This window comes from Camelina sativa, chromosome 2 (genome assembly GCF_000633955.1).
Source record: "Camelina sativa cultivar DH55 chromosome 2, Cs, whole genome shotgun sequence".
Lineage (NCBI taxonomy): Eukaryota > Viridiplantae > Streptophyta > Magnoliopsida > Brassicales > Brassicaceae > Camelina > Camelina sativa.
In genome coordinates this window covers 16,626,391-16,644,794 of record NC_025686.1, presented here as the reverse complement: position 1 = coordinate 16,644,794, position 18,404 = coordinate 16,626,391, and the positions used below count along the sequence as shown (strand labels likewise).

At 37.2% G+C, this 18,404-nt stretch overlaps 7 protein-coding genes and 1 long non-coding RNA gene across 13 annotated transcripts; 4 read left to right on the top strand and 4 right to left on the bottom strand.

The window, feature by feature from the left end:
• On the bottom strand, window positions 608–2,200 carry LOC104726957. 2 transcript variants are annotated; one of them, XR_758145.2, is made up of 5 exons: window positions 2,030–2,200; window positions 1,786–1,908; window positions 1,579–1,695; window positions 1,306–1,385; window positions 608–1,201 (listed from the first exon to the last, which is right to left on the bottom strand). It is a non-coding gene; the product is annotated as an uncharacterized LOC104726957 (long non-coding RNA). The 2 variants fall into 2 exon arrangements; XR_758143.2 differs by having other exon boundaries at window positions 1,579–1,908.
• LOC104726934 lies at window positions 2,515–4,095 on the top strand. The gene has a single exon (XM_010445911.2). The coding sequence runs from the start codon at window positions 2,714–2,716 to the stop codon at window positions 3,914–3,916; it is 1,203 nt and encodes a 400-aa protein (XP_010444213.1). The 5' UTR covers window positions 2,515–2,713; the 3' UTR covers window positions 3,917–4,095.
• LOC104726944 (importin subunit alpha-8-like) lies at window positions 4,170–7,099 on the top strand. 2 transcript variants are annotated; one of them, XM_010445923.2, is made up of 11 exons: window positions 4,170–4,306; window positions 4,399–4,498; window positions 4,600–4,694; window positions 4,781–4,903; window positions 4,980–5,162; window positions 5,241–5,404; window positions 5,500–5,578; window positions 5,695–5,823; window positions 5,922–6,049; window positions 6,138–6,409; window positions 6,826–7,099. In XM_010445923.2, the coding sequence occupies exons 1-11, from the start codon at window positions 4,289–4,291 to the stop codon at window positions 6,870–6,872; spliced, it is 1,338 nt and encodes a 445-aa protein (XP_010444225.1). In that variant the 5' UTR covers window positions 4,170–4,288; the 3' UTR covers window positions 6,873–7,099. The 2 variants fall into 2 exon arrangements, with proteins under 2 accessions (XP_010444225.1, XP_010444233.1); XM_010445931.2 differs by lacking the exon at window positions 6,138–6,409 and having other exon boundaries at window positions 6,557–7,099.
• On the top strand, window positions 8,284–9,430 carry LOC104726925 (dehydration-responsive element-binding protein 1D-like). The gene has a single exon (XM_010445901.1). The coding sequence runs from the start codon at window positions 8,372–8,374 to the stop codon at window positions 9,038–9,040; it is 669 nt and encodes a 222-aa protein (XP_010444203.1). The 5' UTR covers window positions 8,284–8,371; the 3' UTR covers window positions 9,041–9,430.
• LOC104726908 (zinc finger CCCH domain-containing protein 63-like) lies at window positions 9,538–13,256 on the top strand. 3 transcript variants are annotated; one of them, XM_010445875.2, is made up of 9 exons: window positions 9,538–9,926; window positions 10,746–11,338; window positions 11,667–11,756; window positions 11,875–11,976; window positions 12,077–12,223; window positions 12,314–12,433; window positions 12,513–12,569; window positions 12,668–12,765; window positions 12,848–13,256. In XM_010445875.2, exons 2-9 carry the CDS (start codon window positions 10,772–10,774, stop codon window positions 12,990–12,992), a joined length of 1,326 nt encoding a protein of 441 aa, XP_010444177.1. In that variant the 5' UTR covers window positions 9,538–9,926; window positions 10,746–10,771; the 3' UTR covers window positions 12,993–13,256. The 3 variants fall into 3 exon arrangements, with proteins under 3 accessions (XP_010444177.1, XP_010444179.1, XP_010444176.1); XM_010445877.2 differs by lacking the exon at window positions 9,538–9,926 and adding an exon at window positions 10,370–10,596; XM_010445874.2 differs by lacking the exon at window positions 9,538–9,926 and having other exon boundaries at window positions 10,370–11,338.
• On the bottom strand, window positions 13,232–14,835 carry LOC104726916 (sorbitol dehydrogenase; the record flags this gene model as incomplete). Its single annotated transcript, XM_010445889.2, is given in 5 exon segments — window positions 13,232–13,535; window positions 13,630–13,817; window positions 13,912–14,439; window positions 14,541–14,608; window positions 14,709–14,835. Coding segments are annotated over 5 exon segments (1,095 nt in total). The 3' UTR covers window positions 13,232–13,342.
• Window positions 15,262–16,494, bottom strand: LOC104726891. Its single transcript, XM_010445854.1, has 3 exons — window positions 16,397–16,494; window positions 15,880–16,101; window positions 15,262–15,733 (listed from the first exon to the last, which is right to left on the bottom strand). Exons 2-3 carry the CDS (start codon window positions 16,081–16,083, stop codon window positions 15,620–15,622), a joined length of 318 nt encoding a protein of 105 aa, XP_010444156.1. The 5' UTR covers window positions 16,084–16,101; window positions 16,397–16,494; the 3' UTR covers window positions 15,262–15,619.
• On the bottom strand, window positions 15,262–18,172 carry LOC109125120. 2 transcript variants are annotated; one of them, XM_019235587.1, is made up of 4 exons: window positions 18,073–18,172; window positions 17,556–17,771; window positions 17,311–17,409; window positions 15,262–15,634 (listed from the first exon to the last, which is right to left on the bottom strand). In XM_019235587.1, exons 2-4 carry the CDS (start codon window positions 17,757–17,759, stop codon window positions 15,620–15,622), a joined length of 318 nt encoding a protein of 105 aa, XP_019091132.1. In that variant the 5' UTR covers window positions 17,760–17,771; window positions 18,073–18,172; the 3' UTR covers window positions 15,262–15,619. The 2 variants fall into 2 exon arrangements, with proteins under 2 accessions (XP_019091132.1, XP_019091131.1); XM_019235586.1 differs by having other exon boundaries at window positions 17,556–17,777; window positions 18,073–18,170.

Sequence of the window (18,404 nt, the reverse complement as noted above, 5' to 3'; positions counted from 1 at the left end):
TGAGATAACCAGAGACATAATAGATAATTACATATGGATCATTTCAACTTTATGATCTTATTGTGTCGTGAATATTGTAAGGAAGTATGAAAATAATGACTTATAAGATGTTAATATAAAATAGAAAATGGAGATAAACATTTTAAAAGAATATATTAAATATATAAGATATACATATCATACAAACTCTAAAACTAAGCTTTTACAATGATATTTGATTTGATTTTTTATAACCCATACAACAACAATAACAAAAAAATACAAAACAAAACAAAACAAAACAAAACAAAAAAGAGATTTGAGAGTAGTGGAAGAAGATGAGAGAATGAAAGAGTGATAGACTAAGAGAATAAGATAATGAGTATTTATAGGAAGAGAAATGATGAAAAATTACATTTAGAAAAATGAGAGTTACAATTCTAATTTATTGTTTTGTTTTAATACAATTGATTAATACAACTTAGTGGAGAAATAAAGTTAATGCATAATTTATAGGGAGAAGGTATAAAGATTTCAGTTTTATATTATGTGAGTTAAATGTGAAAATTAATTGTTTTAAATTTGTGTTTTAATATAATTTTGTTTTTGTTAAAATTGCATTGCCAAGTGGACCAATAAGGAGAGACTGAAACTCTACTTTTATATATATGATGATTTCTTTATAAGAAACTAGTATACCACCCGTACTACGTACGGGGAAAAAAAATAAGATTGATTTTATACGAATGAATAAACTGTTTTGTGTTAATGATAAGCTATGTAAAATTCTACTTGATTAAAACAAAACTATGATCTAAAAGTTCCTATTTTCTGATGACAAAAAAACCTTCTAATTTTCTAAATTAAATTTGAGATTACAGTGGCTTATCTTCTCAAAACTTGTTTTTTGAAAATATTTAAATTCAGAGGTGAAGTGGTTATGAAATATTAGAGAACTAATTATATCTCGATTTGCTAAATGAGTTAATAAACATATATATATATATATATATCGATCATAAGCTAGTATAAGAATCATTAGTCAGGCGTGAATTAATCTTAGCAAAGATGGATACTTAACACTTAAACAGACATGGATTATGGATATAGCTATATATCAATATCTGCAAGTGATGAAGTGAAATGAAAACTGTTCAAATTTATTCATAAAACAAACCTTAGAAAATTAGGCATGCTTTTTTACTCTTGAATTTGATACAATCTGCACACACAAAAATAATTGTTTAATGTGAGAACTTTGCAAATAATAATTTATTAGAAGACTTGAAAGAAAAAGCTCAAAGGAATCAATCTTTGTTGTTATACCGCAAAAAACTTGTAAGAGTTTCTCTGGTTTTATACTTGAAAGCCGCCACTTTTGGTTGATTTCACACTTTTACTCTTCTCTGCAAAATTCTCCCCACAAAAAAAATAACAAGTATCAGAAGAATCAGATTGTTCATCTTCACGACAACAACGAAACATCTCATTTTTTTTTGCATGCTACGAATCACACACAGAAACTATCCAAGTCAAGCATGAAATTACTATTATTCATTATAATCAGAAATCTAATCTGAAAATAGTTGAAAAGGTTACCTTCGATCCCAACCAAACGAAGGAGGTTCAATAGAGATAGACAAAGAGACAGTAGAGATCTAAAAAATCTTAGTGAAGAAAAGGTATGTAAGAGCCGTAATATGTTCTTGTGCTGCTCTATTAAACCAAATTTTATGTCACCCATTTTGACAAACAGTTAGTAGAAAAAACTTATGAACTGCAGCTTTTGATAGTGAAGAATCATACCTTTTTGCCAATAGTTTATGTTCCTTTGGTTTTCAATCTCGTTACTTTTGTTTGATTGTATAAAAGCAAAATACATGTTTTCATCACGTCAAACTCTTTTTTCTACTTTCTATGTCGACAGATCTGAGATATAAAGAGAGAGAGAGACAAAAAATTATTTTAAATTAGATCAAGAGCGAAAGATAATAAACATAACTACATTTCTTACATAAGAAAAAAGGAGAACATGTCAAGTAAAACGTACTCAATTCATGGTAAGAAAAGTGAAGAGAAATAGTGAAAGATTTGAGATTTCTTGATTTTGGGTCTGTTGGGAATACGAAAAATGTAGAGATTGTGAAGTTTTCTTTTGGTATGAAATCATGTCGGTGAAGAATTGAATTGAAGAAGTGGATATGATATGAGATCGTGGAGGAGGCAGTTGTAAAAGAGATTTTTGTTTTTTTTTTTTTGTTGCAGTTATTTGTAAATTGAAAATGGTAATTGTTTTTTTTTTTCATTTTTTTTTTTTCCAACGATCACTTTTGTTTTATATATGTTTTTTAATTAATTTTGTTGTTTTGCTGACATGTCAAGTTTTTATTGGCACAGTAATTTGTGCTTTATAAGATAAAGGATGAAAGTAAAAAACAAACAAAAAAATAACAAAAGTAAAAAAAAAGTCTCTCTAGAAGACCTTCTAGACGAACTAGAGGTTCTCAAACAACTAAAACCAAAGGAGAGGATAAACTTCGGTTAGGCAGCATATCCATCCGCACAGCCGTCGTCTTCCTCACCGGACATGCTAGATAACAACAATCCTCACCCAAGCTTGTCCGGACCAGAGGGACCATCTCTGATACGTGTCCACAAGACCTAAACCAATCTCTCCCTAAACACTAATCACACCTACGCCAATTTCACTGGTTCCATCGCTAAGAAGCTCCCAATGAGTTTGTTCTGTAATTCAATTGAAACCCTTTATCCAAAACCTTTCCTTTCCCACAAATCTCACTTCTTCACCTTCTCCGATTCCAAATTCCGAAACCCTAAACTCGTCACCTTCCCACTTCGCCGTCTACGTCCGATCAAATCATGTCTTAAATCAGCATCTTCATCAGAAATCGACTTGGTGAGAAACAAAGAAGGAGTCTTTGCTCCAAAGGAGAAGAAAGTTGTAGTCTTGTGGGACTTAGACAACAAACCACCACGAGGTCCACCCTACGAAGCAGCTAGAGCTCTCCGTAAAGTCGCGGAGAAGCTCGGCCGAGTCGTTGAGATCTCCGCTTACGCAAATCGTCATGCTTTTATCCATTTACCTCATTGGGTCGTCGAAGAGAGACGTGAAAGGAGGAGTCTTGATTTCATGGAGAGGAAAGGAGAAGTGACTCCGGTCGAGCCTTACATATGTGGAGTTTGTGGTCGGAAGTGTAAAACGAATCTTGATTTGAAGAAACATTTCAAGCAGCTTCATGAGAGAGAGAGACAGAAGAAAGTGAATAGGATGAGGTCTTTGAAAGGTAAGAAGCGTCAGAAGTTTAAAGAACGTTATGTTTCAGGGAATGAGAAGTATAATGAAGCAGCGAGGAGGTTGTTGACTCCTAAAGTTGGATATGGGTTAGAGGCTGAGCTACGGCGAGCTGGAGTTTATGTGAAGACTGTGGAGGATAAGCCACAAGCGGCTGATTGGGCTGTGAAGAGACAGATACAGCATTCTATGACTAGAGGGATTGATTGGTTGGTTTTGGTTTCTGATGATAAGGATTTTTCAGATATGTTGAGGAAAGCTAGGGAGGCTGATCTTGGGACTTTGGTTGTTAGTGATAGGGATAGAGCTTTGGGAAGGCATGCTGATTTGTGGGTGCCTTGGATTGGTGTGGAGAAGGGAGAGATAGGGGAGAAGGATTTGATTCCGGGGAAGAGACCACGGTTTGAGGAGGATGAGGAGGAGAGTGAGGTGGGGTTTAGTGGTGGAGATGAGTTGTTTTCATTGTCGTATGATGAGGATGAGAGGGAGGAGATGACAGTGGAGAGTGATGGGTTTGGGAGGTTTAATGTGTCTGCGTTTGCGGAAGATGAATGGGTGGAGGATGAAGGAGACTTTGCGTTGAGTGATAGTGATGATGATAGTGACGATGAGCTTGGTTTCTGATACATAGTGATTGAGTTGCATCTTCTGATTGTTAGTTAATTGGTTTACGAAATAAACCAGAACTAGTAGAGTTCAAAAAGGCTCTGGTTGATTGATGTAATTGAAATCAAAAGCATAACCATTCTTACATAAGCCAAGTTATAGTCCGGTTTAAATCAAAATCAAAATTTCAATTTTAATAGGTTGATGACTTTTTTTTTTTTTTGTTCGCCTCTTTAAAAGTTCATCTGCTTTCTTTTTTTCGCTCCTTGTTTTCTTTTCTTGCATTCTTCTTGCTCAATTGCAAAAATCGTTCTCTTTCACACAGTTCAGTAGAGATTTCTAGGGTTTCTCTTTCAAGTTTTGTAAATTGCTTTTGGAGAGGAGAAAGCCATGTCGCGGAAAACAGAGGTTCGTCTAAACTTATCTCACAAGTAATCAATCACTCTCTGGTGAGTTTGTGATTGGTTCGTCTAAACTTATCTCTGTTCTTTTCACTGTAGATGGAAGAAGTTTCACAAGCTATGATCGATGGTGTTATGTCAGATGATCTTCCATTGCAGTTTGAATCTATTGCCAAGATCAGAAGTATTCTATCACGGAGTAAAAAAAAACTTCCTCTCTTTTTTTCCTCTCTTTGCTTTTCTTGAAACCTAGATTTCGAAGATTCTTCTTTTATTCACTAACTCGAATCTTTCTACCAGGAGATATAACTATTCCTTGTGAAACTGTGATACGATCTGGCATTATGCCTCGTCTCGTTCAGTTTCTTGACAAGCAAGAATACCCTACTCTTCAAGTTAGAAGAAAACGTCCCTCGTCAGCAAGTTAATATCTTTTGATGATCTTTGATTCCAGTTTACATTTAATGATCTTTTTCCATAGTATGAGGCAGCTTGGATTCTCAAAGACATTGCTACTGAAAAACCGAATGAGTTAGTTGATCACGACGCTGTTCCATTCTTAATTCAGCTTCTTAATTCTCCTACAGAGTATATCCGTGAGCAGGTATGTATTCTACTTGTTTAGTAGATATGTATGTATGCTTTGTCACAGTTACGAGTTTTGAAGTTACTTTGTGTAGGCTATATTGGCACTGGGTAACGTTGCTGGTCATTCAACGAAGTACCGTGACTTTGTTCTTCAGTTAGGGGTATTGATGCCACTGTTAAGTCTTATGTACAAGGGTAAAAGTAAAACGCTCAGGAGTGGCACTAGGACTTTGTGTAACTTGTTTTGTGGCCAACCTCCCCTGACCTTCGATCAGGTCTTCTTACTTCTCTCTCCTCTGTTTCCTCTGTTTTTATACGTCCAATGCTTAACATATGAAGCAATGATTCAACAGATGAAACCTGCTCTCCCTGCACTTAAACTACTTCTTCATTCAAACGATGAAGAAGTCGTGAAAAATGCTTGCTTGGCACTATCTAATATCTCTTATGGTTCTGAAGATGGTATCCAAAGTTTGATTGAGGCTGACTTTGTCCCAAAACTAGTTCAATTACTCAAGTTAGTGCTTCTCACAAGTCAGAACATATTTAAACCCTTTGCGACATGTTTGGATAATGAAGGCTGACCAATTTTTTTTGTTTTTTGGTTTGCAGACACCCTTCTCCAGCGGTGCTTGTTCATGCACTTCGTACCATTGGGGATATAACTGCTGGAAATAATCAGCAAACACGGGTATGTAATTCATGTTTATCACAAATATCCCGTGAATGTGACCAAACAACAAAATGCTTTGTTTTAAACATCTCCTCTTAGGGCTCTGAATGTTTCTCTTTGAACTTATTCTTCAGTCTGTGGTCAATTGCGGTGCTTTACCAATTCTTTCCGACTTACTTACTCGAAACTATGAGAAAAACATAAAGAAGAGTGCTTGCTGGGTGATTTCAAACATCACTGCAGGCACTGAAGAACAAATTCAGGTGAGTAGCTGTTGTTGCTACTTTGCTATATACATCCTTTGTCTTTTGCTATCACTAAATGTTTATTTGTCTTTCTTTTCTCCCCCTGGTGATTACAGTCAGTGATTGATGAAAGTTTGATTCCAACCTTGGTCAATCTGGCTCAAAGTGCTGATATTGACATAAAGAAAGAAGCTGTATGGGCAATTTTAGGTGTGGTCGTAGGTGGTTCTCTTCATCAAATCAAGTACGTCCCAGTCTTCTTCTTTTTTTTTTTTTCACTTTGACATGCTTATAGATCATCAAGTCTCACATTCTCCATTGGTGTGGTTCAGATACATGGTGAAGCAGAGTTGCATAAAACCTTTATGCGATATTCTAGTATGTCCAGATCTAAGAACCATCTTACTCTCAGAGTGTCTGGATGGGTTAGCCAACATTTTGAAGGCCGGAGAGGTTGTAACGAATGTAAGAGACAAGAACTGTTATGCTCTGCTGATTGAAGGTGCGGAAGGGCGAGAAAAGATTGAGGACCTGCAAAGCCATGAAAACGGTGAGATCTGCTCGAAGGCTTTGAAGATTCTGGAGAAATATTGGCTTGTTAAAGATGATGAGAAGTACGANGGGCAATTTTAGGTGTGGTCGTATGTGGTTCTCTTCATCAAATCAAGTACGTCCCTGTCTTCTTCTTTTTTTTTCACTTTGGCGTGCTTATAGATCATCAAGTCTCACATTCTCCATTGGTGTGATTCAGATACATGGTGAAGCAGAGTTGCATAAAACCTTTATGCGATATTCTAGTATGTCCAGATCTAAGAACCAGCTTCCTCTCAAAGTGTCTGGATGGGTTAGAAAACATTTTGAAGGCCGGAGAGGTTGTGACGAATGTAAGAGACAGGAACTGTTATGCTCTGCTGATTGAAGGTGCAGAAGGGCTAGAAAAGATCAAGAACCTGCAAAGCCATGAAAACAATGAGATCAGCGTGAAGGCTTTGAAGATTCTGGGATATTGGCTTGTAGAAGATGATGAGAAGTACGAGTACCAAAGTGATGAGTCAGTTGGATCTTAGAGTCAAAACTCCAAGAGCGCGAGTGGAGAACTTTACTTGGTGTTCAATCGAATGTACAGAGTTGATATGAGACTTTGGCGTTGAGTGATAGTGATGATGAGCTCTTCTAATTCATGGTGATTGAGTTGCATTTATGAATGTTAATTGGTTTGTGTTGAGTGATAGTGATGATGAGCTCTTTAATAGAAAACCTTCATTCTACATAGTAAAGATGATGGTCAACCTCTGATCCATATTTAGGAGTTGGCAAAACTAGCCGAACCAACCTGCAAAGACTATGCTATTACATTAGTATATGTTTACAGCAAGCCGACTTAGTAAGTGCCTCAAACATTTTCATATCGATTAATCTGATATAAAATTAATCTTTTAACCTTTGATAAAAGTAGTTTTTGTCTACTCGTTATAGCTCGACCGCTTACCCCCAATTCTTCCAGTACTTAAAAATAATTGTTTTTTAATAAGACTGCAAGTTTATACTACTATTTTACTAACCAAAATTAATTATGAATGATATTTATTTTAATTGTTCGGAATAATCTAAATTTATTTCCAAAGCAAACCGAATGGAGGCAAGTGTTTTTTGTTTTGTTTGAACTTTTGTGTCGCAAGACCAAAAAGAACTCAGAATTTTGAAATCGTCCAACCAAACGAAAGTTAGTGTCTCTAGAAACAAAATTTAATACATTAGTTTCCAAAAAAAGGTTAGTGAAGAAAAGAAACAGAACCAGCCTTGGCCACGTATCCAATTTCGGCTTAGTTAAATAACAATAATAATAATAATTCGACTCAACGAAAGAAGAAGAAATGATTTAAAGAAAAAGAAAAAAAAAAAGCCGAAAGAAGAAGTCCATAGAATAATGAATAGTCCAAAGGATTTCCCAAAATAAAGCACTAGACCAAATCCAGAAGATTTCCAAAAATAATAATGAATAAAAACAAAAAGACCCACATCTCTTGAAAGCGCGTGGGGAAAAAAAAAAACACAAAACCGTGGCTCGACAGCGGACGCACCGTCCTTTCAAACGTGGCTCACCTCTCGAACCAAAAAGAGAGCAGTTCAGTCCAAATGTCGAAACCGTGTCTTGATGACGTCATCCCTAACCCATCTCTTTCACTTTAAACTAAAGTCTCTTTTGTCTTTTTGCTAAATCGTTCCCTTCCTCCGAACATAACTTAATCGAAATTGAATATAATAACCAAAATATCAAAACTGAGCTATCGAATCCAAAACCGACACAGTAGGCAATACACTCGGACTAAGTAAAGTGATTCAGAAGGACACGTGTCAGTAAAATACCGTGGGACAGTTGTCTTTACCAGATCCCTCCGTGTTCTGTCTCACTTTTTTTTTTTTCTTATAAAATAAAAATTAAAACACAACACAACTTCACTTTCTTGTAATAAAAATATCTCAAAAAGTTCCAAACACCTGAAAAAAAAAAAGGAGAAAAAAAGATAGAAAGAGAAATTAAACATCTTATCCGGAACACACAAATATGAATCCTTTTTGTTCTGCTTTCTCGGACTCGTTCCTCTCAGTACCCGATCATAGGTCTCCGGTTTCAGACAGTAGTGAGTGTTCACCGAAGCTAGCTTCGAGTTGTCCTAAGAAACGAGCTGGGAGGAAGAAGTTTCGCGAAACGCGTCATCCGATTTACAGAGGAGTTCGTCAGAGGAACTCTGGCAAATGGGTTTGTGAAGTTAGAGAGCCTAACAAGAAATCTAGGATTTGGTTAGGGACTTTTCCAACGGTTGAAATGGCTGCTCGTGCTCACGACGTTGCTGCTTTGGCTCTCCGTGGTCGCTCTGCTTGTCTCAATTTTGCTGATTCTGCTTGGCGGCTTCGTATCCCTGAGACTACTTGTCCTAAGGAGATTCAGAAAGCTGCGGCTGAGGCTGCGATGGCGTTTCAGAATGAGAGTGTGACTGCGGAGGGATCGCAGACTGCGGCGGAAACGGAGGCTGTGAGGGAAGGGGAGAGGAGAATGGTAATGGAGGAGCAGAGTAGTAGTGTGTTTTATATGGATGAAGAGGAAGTTTTGGGGATGCCCAACTTTTTTGAGAATATGGCTGAGGGGATGCTTTTGCCCCCGCCGGAAGTTGGCTGGAACTTTAACGACTTTGACGGTGATGCTGACATGTCACTCTGGAATTTTAACGATTGAATTTTTCAAATAAAAAAAAATTGTTTCTGGATGATAATAAGTTAGTAGTTAGAGATTATTTGGACTTCTAGGATTGGTCCGTAGTTACGTACTTGGATTTTTAATTGTTTGGTACCAAAAAATTTGGAGTCATAAATCGTATATCATTTATTATATATTAGTCATTTATTCTTTGAAATGTTTTGTTTGTGTAACAGATTTTGGTCAAACTAGAGATATCAATTTTTTTTTTATAGTTTTGGTGTGTTGTACACCTCAATTTGTGGATAGATTTCTCATGTGTCAAGTTAGAATCATAATGACTTTGACGTATCATCATCACTTAGGAGTTTGAGAGTGTTTGGATTGTATTTGTTTTGGATATTTATATAGTTAGAGATTGTTTGGACTTCTAAGATTGGTCCGTAGTTCCGTACCTGCTTTTTTCTTTCTTTTATTGGTGTACCAGAAGTTTAAGAATCTGGTCGACGGAGGTGTGAGTTTGTTTGACATGCACATTGGTAGTAGAAAACTAGAAAGAGTGCAATAATAATATGCTTTTTAATTCATTTTTTGGGTGAGTCAGAGTGAATAAACATTTTGATTCGTAGCATCTCAATATTATATTCGACAGCCGATTTTAAAATTGTGAAAAAATCTCTTACACAATAGTCATTCAACCACGTGGAAGGAGAAAATGACTAAGAGAGTTTTCTTGACCAATAACACTAATATTATAACATATACATACATTGTGGTCCTTCATACTTTTGTCAAACGAAAAGATAAAGTGTACAATATTTATTTGTGGCCTGCAACTTCTCACGGCTTGTGTGGTAAAGGCCAGTCCTGGACGCTGTTCAAATCATGTGTATCTTTCTCCACTGAGCAAACACTAAAAAAAGAGGTATTACTTGCTACCGTTTTCATTTTTGAAAAAAAAACAAGTCTCCCTTCACTAGTTTTCTTCCTCTCTTTGAGTTGAGAAGACTATTGTAAAATAATTATTAAATGATATATATAATTTTTTTTGGTAGGAAATAATATATATTATTTTCTAAAATAGTAAAGACTTTTAATATATGAAAAAATAATAATATATATAACTCTAAGGAAAGATAGCAATAAAAAATTGTATACCAAAAAGTTCAAAAGACCTAAAAAAGCCAATGAACTTTCTCTAATCAACCGGTTTTGTTGTTCCGGTCTAAATCAGAACCGGGTTTTGTTGTTCCGGTCTACACCAGAACCGGTTTCAACCAAGATTAAACATTAAAAAGTAATTTTGTAAAATAGACCCATCATAGGGGTAAAATTATAATTAGACATAGACGTCAAGCTGACGCGACTGGTGTTTCACTTTCTTTCTTCTTTCTCTCTCTTTCTACTAGTTCTGTCCTCTCCACGAAGATCCCCGAAAAGCTTATAAACCAAATCCAAATCCAAATCCAAATCCAAATCCACTTCAAGTTTTTCACTTTTTCTCTTCATTCATTAAATTCACAGTTCACACATTCACAATAATCCCAATTTTTTTAAAATTTCGACACTACTTGTTCGAGATTCTTTTTTTTGTGGTAATTAATTTTTCTAGGGTTTTCTCCAATTTTGCCGCTTGATTTAATCTATACGTGATCGGGTTTTGAAACAACCTATAGAGCTAAAAGTCCTGTTCTTTCTTGTATTAATTTGTCTACGTTGCTGGTGTTGTTGTTGTAATCTATAGAGAGAGAGAAGCCAAAAAAAAAAAACATGGATTTTGATTTGAACGGAGGAAACAAACGAGTCTTCAATAGACTCGGCGGCGGCGGAGGCGGTGGTGGTGGTGGGTCAAATCGTTCGTTGGCACCAACGGATACAAGACAAAAGGTTTGTTTCCACTGGCGAGCTGGGCGTTGTAATCGTTCTCCTTGCCCTTATCTACATAGAGAATTACCGGGTCCTGGTCCGGGTCAAGGTCAAGGTCCGGGTTATACGAACAAAAGGGTCGCTGAGGAATCTGGTTTTGCGGGTCCGAGTCACCGGAGAGGACCTGGGTTTAATGGGAACTCGAGTAGTAGCTGGGGGAGGTTTGGTGGGAACAGAACGGTGACGAAGACTGAGAAAGTTTGCAACTTTTGGGTAGATGGGAATTGCAGTTATGGTGATAAGTGTAGATACTTGCATTGTTGGAGTAAAGGAGATAGCTTCTCGTTGTTGACTCAGCTTGATGGTCATGAGAAGCTTGTTAGTGGTATTGCTTTGCCTTCTGGCTCTGATAAGCTTTATACTGGGAGTAAAGATGAGTCCTTGCGTGTTTGGGATTGTGCTTCTGGACAGGTATGGTTTGCTTAAAGGACCTTTTTGTTTTAAGCTAGATTTGTGTGGTTAGGATGTAGAGTAGCTAACTCGTGAACCTTGTTTGATGGATTGTTTAACGGATAGTTATCATTGTTTAGTTAAGCTGTAGAGTGTATCAAAAGAATCACAAGTAGAGTAATGAGCACAGATAGATTGATGTCAGTTGGTGTCTTAGTTGTCACACTAGGAAAAGAAGTGTCTAATTCGATGATCCTAATCGTATGTGAGGATTGCATTCCAGAACTTGTGAAAGTCTTTATCAAGTTTTACTTATTATGGATTTTGTTTTTTTTTCTCTTTTGATTAGTGTACAGGAGTACTCAAACTTGGTGGGGAAGTTGGCTGTGTGCTTAGTGAAGGGCCGTGGCTATTGGTTGGCATGCCAAATCTTGTCAAGGCAAGTCCTCAGTATGATTCCTCTTAGCAGTAACTTTTCTTGACTGTCTCAATAGATATCGAGAAACCCCTTTCATTCTTAGATCTTGTTGGCTAATATCTCATTCTTGTTGATACAGGCGTGGAATATTGAAACCAATGCAGACCAGAGTCTAAGTGGACCTGTTGGCCAAGTATATTCTCTTGTTGTGGGAACTGATCTTCTCTTCGCTGGTACACAGGTAAAATTCCCAGTGATTTTTTTGTTTGTGTACTACAATCTCTGCGATATATGGCGGCTTTTGGTTTAGTAAGTCACAAGTTCTTTACTTTTTTATTCAGGATGGCTCTATCTTGGCATGGAGATATAATACTGCCACTAACTGCTTTGAACCAGCGGCGTCACTGACGGGCCACTCACTTGCAGTTGTTACATTATATGTTGGGGCAAACAGACTTTATTCGGGTTCCATGGACAAATCTATAAAAGTAAGTACTTGTATTGTTTATCATCCTTGAATTTAAAACTCCCTTTTTTGATTCGTTTGAGCTAATCTATTTGGTTTATATGTTTAATAGGTTTGGAGCCTGGATAATTTGCAGTGTATACAAACACTCACGGATCATACATCAGTTGTGATGTCTCTCATTTGCTGGGATCAATTTCTCTTGTCTTGTTCATTGGACAACACTGTTAAGGTTTATTCGTCTTTCTTTAACTTCATAACTTTTATTGGAAATTTCGTTCTTCTCTCCTTGATGTGTCTTCCCGCTGTAGATATGGGCTGCAGGCGAAGGTGGCAACTTGGAAGTGACATACACTCACAAAGAACATGTATGGTTTTTTATCAATGTGTTAGTTACCCTCTCTTATGGTCTTAATCTATATGTAATGTAACTAATAAATTTTGGCAATGTCTAAATTGGATTCAGGGAGTGTTAGCTTTATGTGGTGTACATGATGCAGAAGCCAAGCCAGTTTTATTATGCTCTTGCAACGACAGTACCTTGCGCCTCTACGACTTACCATCGTAAGACTTGCAACTTTTTTTGTTTAAATTCTTCAATTCCTCCTCTTTTGTTGGTTCTGATAAGCTTAGCTTCGTTCATTAGATTTACGGAGAGGGGAAAAATCTTTGCAAAGCAAGAGATACGGGCGATCCACATAGGTCCTGGGGGCATATTTTTCACGGGTGACGGAACTGGTCAAGTCAAAGTATGGAAATGGTCCACTGAACCAGCCACGGCTTCGTCTTGAGAAAGTTTGATGCGATCGTCAAAGAGTTCTTTTCTACGGTTTTCTTGTACCATTATATATGGATCTGTTGGAATTTTTCTTTCTTGTTGAGGTCCTTCGAGTAGAAGCCACGGTCTGATGAGATGGACGGTGGCTAAGATCTTCTCATGTTGGGAATTTTGAGACAGAATTGGGAGAATTTAGGTCCCTTTTTGTCCAATTTCAGCATTTGTCTTGTAACGTTTGGATTGTGTGGTCAATTTGTCATAATGGATTATCTATTCATGAGAGATTCAGAGTTGATAATAAAGTTACAGAAGCATCATTATTACAGAACCTTGAAATATTCTTAGAAAAGCAAAGATTATTTTTCACAGATTGAACATAACTTTGATGGCATTGCTCCCACGAGCACTGGTTTCAAAGGCGTCTTCCACTTCCTTCTGAGAGAAACCGAATCTGTGGGTTATGAGTGGCTTTACATCAATCTTACCACTTGTCAGGAACTCAAGACACAAAGGCCATGTGTTCTTGTACCTGAACACACCTACCACATCTACCTCCCTGTCTCAAAATAACACATTTTGCTTGTGCATCATGCGATTGTTTTCGGAGATTCTTACTTTAATGGTTACTGTAAAAACTCAAAAGAGGTTACCTTGCAGCTGCAGGAGTGAGAGGGACAGTCATTATACCATGACCCATTCCGACAAGACAGACTTTACCACCACACCGAGTGGCTGCTAATGCTGTTGACATGGTTTTGTTAAAACCCGCACAGTCGAACGTCACATCAACGTTTGACCCCATAGCTTTCTGAATTTGTTCAACCTCAGAACCAACATCCTGCAAAAGTGTAAAGGGACAGGTTCTCATCTTTACACAGTCAGATCACTAATGCTTTCAGAAAGATTTGGCAAGTAAAAAAAGTGTAAAGAACCTCTAAGTTTGTTGTCACTTGAACAATCCCATCTGCACCGAGCTGTTTGGCTACGGATAAACGGTTCTCATCAACATCCACAATAACAATTCTAGGCACACCAAAAGCCCGAGCAGCCAACATGGTGACAAGGCCAATAGGTCCGGCTCCCATTACCAATACATTTGTTTCAGGGCCAACCTCAGCTCGGCGACAAGCATGCACACCAACACTCAGTGGTTCACACATTGCTCCTTCCTCCAAACTCACATTCTCAGGCAATTTGAAGCATAGATCGGCAGGGTGAACCACTTGGTTAGCTAGAGAGCCATGAACTGGTGGGGTTGCAAAGAACTTCATCTCTGGACAAAGGTTGTATCTTCCTTCCCTGCAGAGATTGCATCTCCAACAGCTGATCCCAGGTTCAAGAGCAACACGGTCACCAACCACTAGATGTTTCACTTCTTCACCTACTTCTTCAATGATCCCAGCACATTCATGTCCAATCACCATTGGTTCTTTCACCACAAAATCCGCACATCTCATGGTCTTTGTTTTGTAACATTTACAGCCATCAAAAACCAACGTCAAGAGCCATTAAAAAATCAAAGAAAAGAACCAAAGATTCTCTTTGATTATATCCCAAGTACCTTAAGGTAATGAACATCACTTCCACAAATACCAACAGCTTTCATCCTAACTCTCACATCATGAGGACCTTTGCATGAACATAAATCTATCAGTTTCCAAGGCTTTTGAACCAAAGGATCACAGGACAATCCAATTAAATTAAATCCCAGAGAAAGTTATTGTCTTACCAACAGAAGGAAGAAGAAAAGGTTGGATCTTAAGGGTATTGATACCAACCAACCAAGCAGCCATGTTCTCTTCTCCAACCTTTGAGCCTTCTCCGTGAGACATCCCTCCTTTCCCCATAACTCTTCTCTACTACGCTCAGTTCAAAGCTCTATTGATCTCAGCTATTAGATTAAGCCAAAGCTTACCAGAACCAGAGCCTTAAAATAATGATTAAGAAAATAAAAGGGTCAGCATCGAAGTCTCCACTAAATAAATAAATAAATAGAGCAAAAACACAAGAACCAGACAAAACAAACACAAGCGGTGGGTGGCTTTTAATGTTTTTGGATAAAACCCGTATGGTTAGTATTTCTACGTTCTCATCATAAATCTCGTTTACCATTTTCTACTCTTCATCCAAATATAGACATGATAAGAACAAGTGCCTCAAAATAGCTTTCAAGTTTTCAAAACTTGGATGGTCTCTTATGCATTGGATAACATTTAGCAATATCAGAAGAGCATATTAATGAAGTCAAAAGACTAGTTTGATTACAGGAGAACAAGAAGAACTTAAGGAAGATTTTTTTCATTTACTTTGGCTGCCTTCTTTATATCAGAATTTGCAATTGCTACTGAGTTCTCTCACTTTGGTGGCTTCATCCAAGATATCAAGAACATAAATATGTTCTTGGTACACATATTGCTAAGCCAAAACAAATGCGGTACAACACAAACAAAAATTGTAACCCACACATCTCGGGTTTGTCAATACTCAGAGGAGTAAAAAAGGAAAGCTCTCTGGCTACATCTAGCATCACAATTATTCAAAAATTTACCCAAGATCTGTCCAAAGAAGTGAAGTAACCAGAAACGGCTCATCTCCCAAGAAAGTCAAAGAGAGGAACGAATGCGCATGCATTGCATATAATCAAGACTCGTAAACCTCGGGAAGACGAAGACCTACACTCGCTGCAGATTTGTTAAGCACTCGTTTCATCTCTTCAGTTCTATCAACCGCAATGTTGTATGAGAACAGCAAATCCTGCAAATAACCAGTTCACATATATCCATGTGAGAGAGACTATAAACACAACAACTAATACATTAATTAGTTAGATATATAGATCATGCTTTCCAAAACACAACTGCCAATGTGATTAAGACCAAACCATTAAAAAAGACTTTCACCTTGTGAGAATGAATGCTATTAAGAAGATAAGCGTAATTGCGGGCGAGGTTCATCTTCTCCGAGTTTGCAGGAGCATTCTTCCTAAACTCTTGCTTAACAAAGTCTATGAAATGAGCCTTGTGGTCTTCTTTACCAATATGTTTCACCACTGCTTTGAGTAGGTCACGGTATACTCTAGCAGCTTTAACAACCTCACCACTCATCTTCTCCTTCTTCTTCACCTTATAAACACATTTCAAATACACACACACATAAATAAATTAGGGTTACAACTCCAAATCGATTTGACTTATTCAATCAAATTATCTCATTCTAGTTCGATTAGAATAGCTAGTTAACTAATTAAGATCAAAATCAACAGACGAACGAGTTCAAAATCCCACAGCAAAATGGACAAATCGAAACAAGAGTTTGAACCGATGATTGAACGCAATCGAGATTGAATTGGGATACTAATGAATCTTAAGGATGGTTAAAATCGAGCTTGTTCAGTATAAGAAGTGAGAAGAAGCTTACACTAGATTCTCGCTGGCGCTGATCTGATCGGATAAAGTAGAAATCGGAAGTGAAGAAGAAGAAGAAGAAGAAGAAGCTCAGAACTGAACTTAATTTTTTTTAACTAAATTAGGTAATGGGCTTATAGAAGGAGCACAAGCCCAAAAGGTTGAGTAATAATCAGCCCAAAATTTGGCCTGCTCTTTCCTCTTGTAAGTTGCACAACTAAAGATATTTGAAATATTCCCTTATTCCTTCTTACTAAATCACAAATTCTTTTACTTTTATGAGGATGGATTAAGTTCAAAGATAAATTAAGTAATCGATGGTTGTATTTGTTTTTTTTTTTTTTGGACAAAGGATGATTCTATTCATTCAAATAGAAAACATACAAATAAAGGAATATAGAATCCTAGAGTTTAAACGATTACAAGGAGAAGCTTTCCCCAAAGCCAAAAGCAAAAACAAACATCGGGCAATATTCCATGAGGGCTATGACACAAGTGCTAAGAAGCAAATGAAGGCATGTGGGATCATGGTTGCAGGATTGGACATGTCGAAGATCTCGAGAGATGGCAGGTAAGTCACGGTTAATAGACACAGTGCCATTGATAGCAGAATCAGAGCCAAGGAGCTAGCTAAAGTGAGGATCACTAGCAAACGCTGAGCCAAGGTAGGGATTCGGGAGTCAAAGACCCGGCGGTGATGGAGGGGCAATTGAAAATTTGCTCACCTAGGTGGGACCTGAAGTATAGAGCTAGAATTGTCGAGGGGAGGTTATTGGTAAAGAAGCTTCTAAAACAATAACCACAGCCTCGACAATTTGAGTTCAGTTCTAGTATGCCATGAGGCTTCAGCAACTTAGGAGCAAAGTATTTCAGGATTGAAGTTAGAACTAGGATTCACAGAACATAAATATAGNAAGACTCGTAAACCTCGGGAAGACGAAGACCTACACTCGCTGCAGATTTGTTAAGCACTCGTTTCATCTCTTCAGTTCTATCAACCGCAATGTTGTATGAGAACAGCAAATCCTGCAAATAACCAGTTCACATATATCCATGTGAGAGAGACTATAAACACAACAACTAATACATTAATTAGTTAGATATATAGATCATGCTTTCCAAAACACAACTGCCAATGTGATTAAGACCAAACCATTAAAAAAGACTTTCACCTTGTGAGAATGAATGCTATTAAGAAGATAAGCGTAATTGCGGGCGAGGTTCATCTTCTCCGAGTTTGCAGGAGCATTCTTCCTAAACTCTTGCTTAACAAAGTCTATGAAATGAGCCTTGTGGTCTTCTTTACCAATATGTTTCACCACTGCTTTGAGTAGGTCACGGTATACTCTAGCAGCTTTAACAACCTCACCACTCATCTTCTCCTTCTTCTTCACCTTATAAACACATTTCAAATACACACACACATAAATAAATTAGGGTTACAACTCCAAATCGATTTGACTTATTCAATCAAATTATCTCATTCTAGTTCGATTAGAATAGCTAGTTAACTAATTAAGATCAAAATCAACAGACGAACGAGTTCAAAATCCCACAGCAAAATGGACAAATCGAAACAAGAGTTTGAACCGATGATTGAACGCAATCGAGATTGAATTGGGATACTAATGAATCTTAAGGATGGTTAAAATCGAGCTTGTTCAGTATAAGAAGTGAGAAGAAGCTTACACTAGATTCTCGCTGGCGCTGATCTGATCGGATAAAGTAGAAATCGGAAGTGAAGAAGAAGAAGAAGAAGAAGAAGCTCAGAACTGAACTTAATTTTTTTTAACTAAATTAGGTAATGGGCTTATAGAAGGAGCACAAGCCCAAAAGGTTGAGTAATAATCAGCCCAAAATTTGGCCTGCTCTTTCCTCTTGTAAGTTGCACAACTAAAGATATTTGAAATATTCCCTTATTCCTTCTTACTAAATCACAAATTCTTTTACTTTTATGAGGATGGATTAAGTTCAAAGATAAATTAAGTAATCGATGGTTGTATTTGTTTTTTTTTTTTTTT

Excerpts from the sequence above, each read along its gene's own strand:
- LOC104726934 (XM_010445911.2), top strand. The coding sequence starts at position 2,714 with ATGAGTTTGTTCTGTAATTCAATTGAAACCCTTTATCCAAAACCTTTC.
- LOC104726944 (XM_010445923.2), top strand. Across the intron at positions 5,163-5,240 it reads CTCCCCTGACCTTCGATCAG|ATGAAACCTGCTCTCCCTGC; the intron begins GTCTTCTTACTT and ends ATGATTCAACAG. Across the intron at positions 5,579-5,694 it reads GAAATAATCAGCAAACACGG|TCTGTGGTCAATTGCGGTGC; the intron begins GTATGTAATTCA and ends CTTATTCTTCAG.
- LOC104726925 (XM_010445901.1), top strand. The coding sequence starts at position 8,372 with ATGAATCCTTTTTGTTCTGCTTTCTCGGACTCGTTCCTCTCAGTACCC.
- LOC104726908 (XM_010445875.2), top strand. The coding sequence starts at position 10,772 with ATGGATTTTGATTTGAACGGAGGAAACAAACGAGTCTTCAATAGACTC. Across the intron at positions 12,224-12,313 it reads CCATGGACAAATCTATAAAA|GTTTGGAGCCTGGATAATTT; the intron begins GTAAGTACTTGT and ends TATGTTTAATAG. Across the intron at positions 12,570-12,667 it reads CATACACTCACAAAGAACAT|GGAGTGTTAGCTTTATGTGG; the intron begins GTATGGTTTTTT and ends AATTGGATTCAG.
- LOC104726891 (XM_010445854.1), bottom strand. The coding sequence starts at position 16,083 with ATGAGTGGTGAGGTTGTTAAAGCTGCTAGAGTATACCGTGACCTACTC. Across the intron at positions 15,734-15,879 it reads ATAGCATTCATTCTCACAAG|GATTTGCTGTTCTCATACAA; the intron begins GTGAAAGTCTTT and ends GGTTATTTGCAG.
- LOC109125120 (XM_019235587.1), bottom strand. The coding sequence starts at position 17,759 with ATGAGTGGTGAGGTTGTTAAAGCTGCTAGAGTATACCGTGACCTACTC. Across the intron at positions 17,410-17,555 it reads ATAGCATTCATTCTCACAAG|GATTTGCTGTTCTCATACAA; the intron begins GTGAAAGTCTTT and ends GGTTATTTGCAG.